The 2,483-nt window shown below is 46.6% G+C and overlaps 1 protein-coding gene across 2 annotated transcripts in view; it reads left to right on the top strand.

Annotated features, from left to right (window-relative positions):
* The first annotated feature begins 80 nt into the window (after positions 1-80).
* irf2b (interferon regulatory factor 2b) overlaps positions 81-2,483 on the top strand; it is an 11,326-nt gene continuing 8,923 nt past the window's right edge. The window contains exons 1-3 of one of the 2 annotated variants that reach the window (XM_008303509.1): positions 81-341; positions 1,953-2,045; positions 2,120-2,219. In XM_008303509.1, coding sequence (XP_008301731.1) covers positions 1,959-2,045; positions 2,120-2,219 — 187 coding nt within the window. In that variant the 5' untranslated portion in view covers positions 81-341; positions 1,953-1,958. The other variant, XM_008303510.1, reaches the window with a different exon arrangement.

The following is a 2,483-nucleotide window of genomic DNA, read 5'->3' as shown; positions in this document are numbered from 1 at the left end:
CGCGCCCCAGCACGTCTCTGCGGAGCGCGCACGCGGCCAAGAGACTTCCGCGCTCGACACCGACCCGGAGACGAGAGCGCGAGAGCTAGAGGGGGATTTCCAGCGCGAGCCCCCACTTCCCGGAGCAGTCGTTGTTTTGCTTTCGGTTGGAGGCAGAAACAGAAATAAACGACGGACTCGGTTTCCGTTTTTTTTTCTCTCCCCCCTCTCTCTCTCTCTCTCTCCCTCTTCTTCTTCTTCTTCTTCTCCACACTTCGGAGCTCGAACACGGTTAACTTGTCCGAGCTCGTCGTTCCGGACTGCAGCACCGAGAGGCGGCGGGGGCCGTCCGCACCGAGCAGGTAACACTTTATTTCCGCATGTTAGCGCTCCGACTTCCCGCAGGACGACATGACGGATCCGCCGCTAAGCGAAAGTAGCGCTGCCGTTTTCTAACTCGGCGTTGTGTTGACGAGCCCGGCGGGTTTATTTTCACTTTTGGCTTCGCTTGTTTTGTGTTATCTGTCAAGTCGCCGGCGGAGCAGCAGGACGGACGGACCAGACTTTCGAGTCGAGCCTCGTTCCTGAATCAAACTTTTAACTCCACGAATAAACATGTCGTTTGCTAACGCGGACGGGAATCCGGCTATAACCTGGAGTTTTGCTCCTGACGTGTGACTAGACGACTAAATGCACGGTTTGCTAGTTTCCAGTCGGTTGTTTTACGGTGTTGTTGTCCTCGAGGAGAAGTTGTAAACAAGTGTTCCTGCATGTATTTAACACGAGAGCACTGTGAGTAGTCTGCTGTGTGTGTGTGTGACCTGTACACTGAAGAATAATATATAAATGTTTGTGTGTTTGTGATGAAGTGGGGCAAAAGTCATGTCTAAACACTGGAAATCCTCCTGTATTACTACTACACAATGATATCACTTGTAAAATGTCAAACTGTCATGAAGCTCTGTGGGTTCTAATTATAATTTAAATTTTATTTTGCTGTCATGGATGTCTTCTTAATCTGCTTTTCAGTGCACTTTATCTACTTTTTCCCCCTCCAACCGAGGATGGTTCCTGGTTGTGCAATCTGGAAAAAAAGAAAAAAAAACCTCATTGCCACATACTATTATGATAGCAGGTCTAAAATTAGTTCAGATTGGGTTAATGGCTTAGCCACATGACTTTTAACCCCTAAAAACACCCCACCTACAACGCACCTCTGTGTCACACCTGTACAAACATGCAAGTTGTCATATTTGGCTGATTTTTAAACTCATGTTGCTCCCTGCTAACACATGTCTTGTAGTGTCTGTGCCGAGCAGGGAGCCGGACGCAGCTGGAAGTTTCAGCCCTGTTGCTCGTAAAAAAAAAAAAAGAGAGAAAAAGGATGGTATCTTGTGCTTGACGCCGTGCCATCTCACCCCGCTCGACCCATGAGGGGGGTTTATCCTGTTGGCACGCCGCACAGTGAGCAGGGAGTGTCAGGCCCACCGGACTTTGATCGAGTCAGGCTGCAGCGTTAATAACTCTTGCTTTTAAATCCAGTGTTAGGCTCAAATTCGAGATCTGAGTTCCTCAAACAAACACAGAACACGAGGCCGCAAACGGTTTCGTCCTCCTCAGCGATGTTTTATGGCATCTGCTCTTTACGACGCTCAGTAAAGGACAAAGTTGGGCAAGAGTTTTATCTTTACAGCTTGTACACAAAGTGGATTCCACAATCTCCCCTTTTTTTTTTTTTTGTTTTGCTCACAAAAGATGAATATTTGTGTGAAAAATACTGGCTAGATAACAAGTGGCGGACTTCACAACGCGCCACGTGTTTCAGTATTTGTGTTTTTGCTTGTGCTACTCGCAGTCTTTGTCATGATCTGGAACCAGGTTCAGAGAAACCAACTGCTGAGTTGTTAAATGTCAACATATCTGTCTGTATACTGTAATATAAATATGCCTCACTGTGTGTTTGTTTGTCACAGATCAAGATGCCAGTAGAGAGAATGAGGATGCGGCCGTGGCTGGAGGAGCAGATTAACTCCTGTCAGATCCCAGGACTGAAATGGGTGAACAAAGTGAGTGTCCACCTGTGCGCACACCTTAATTAATGTTGTACTTCTGGAGCTGACATCATGCAACATGTCTGCAGGAGAAGAGAATCTTCCAGATCCCGTGGATGCACGCCGCCCGTCACGGCTGGGACCTGGAGAAAGATGCTCCGCTGTTCATGCGATGGGCCATACATACCGGTAAAGCAATCTGTTAACTGTACACCCTCTGCTTCTCCTTTTCAGTGGTTTCCATTCTCATGCCTACCGCATCAGTTTTCTCTCTTAAATCAAAGTAACTTGAGATGTGCATGATATGTAGTCGCATAGAAATCATAATTATTTAGATTTTAGTTGTGGGAATCTATCCGTTCCAGACCAGAGAGCGTTCTTTAGTGAATATTCTTTAGGTTAGAGAGAAAATGTATGAAAATGCAGCTTATTACTGGCAAGTGTTCAGATATA

The sequence above is a fragment of the Stegastes partitus genome, unplaced genomic scaffold (genome assembly GCF_000690725.1).
Source record: "Stegastes partitus isolate 25-593 unplaced genomic scaffold, Stegastes_partitus-1.0.2 Scaffold2023, whole genome shotgun sequence".
Taxonomy (NCBI): Eukaryota; Metazoa; Chordata; class Actinopteri; family Pomacentridae; genus Stegastes; species Stegastes partitus.
This window is presented reverse-complemented; position numbering and strand designations above follow the sequence as displayed.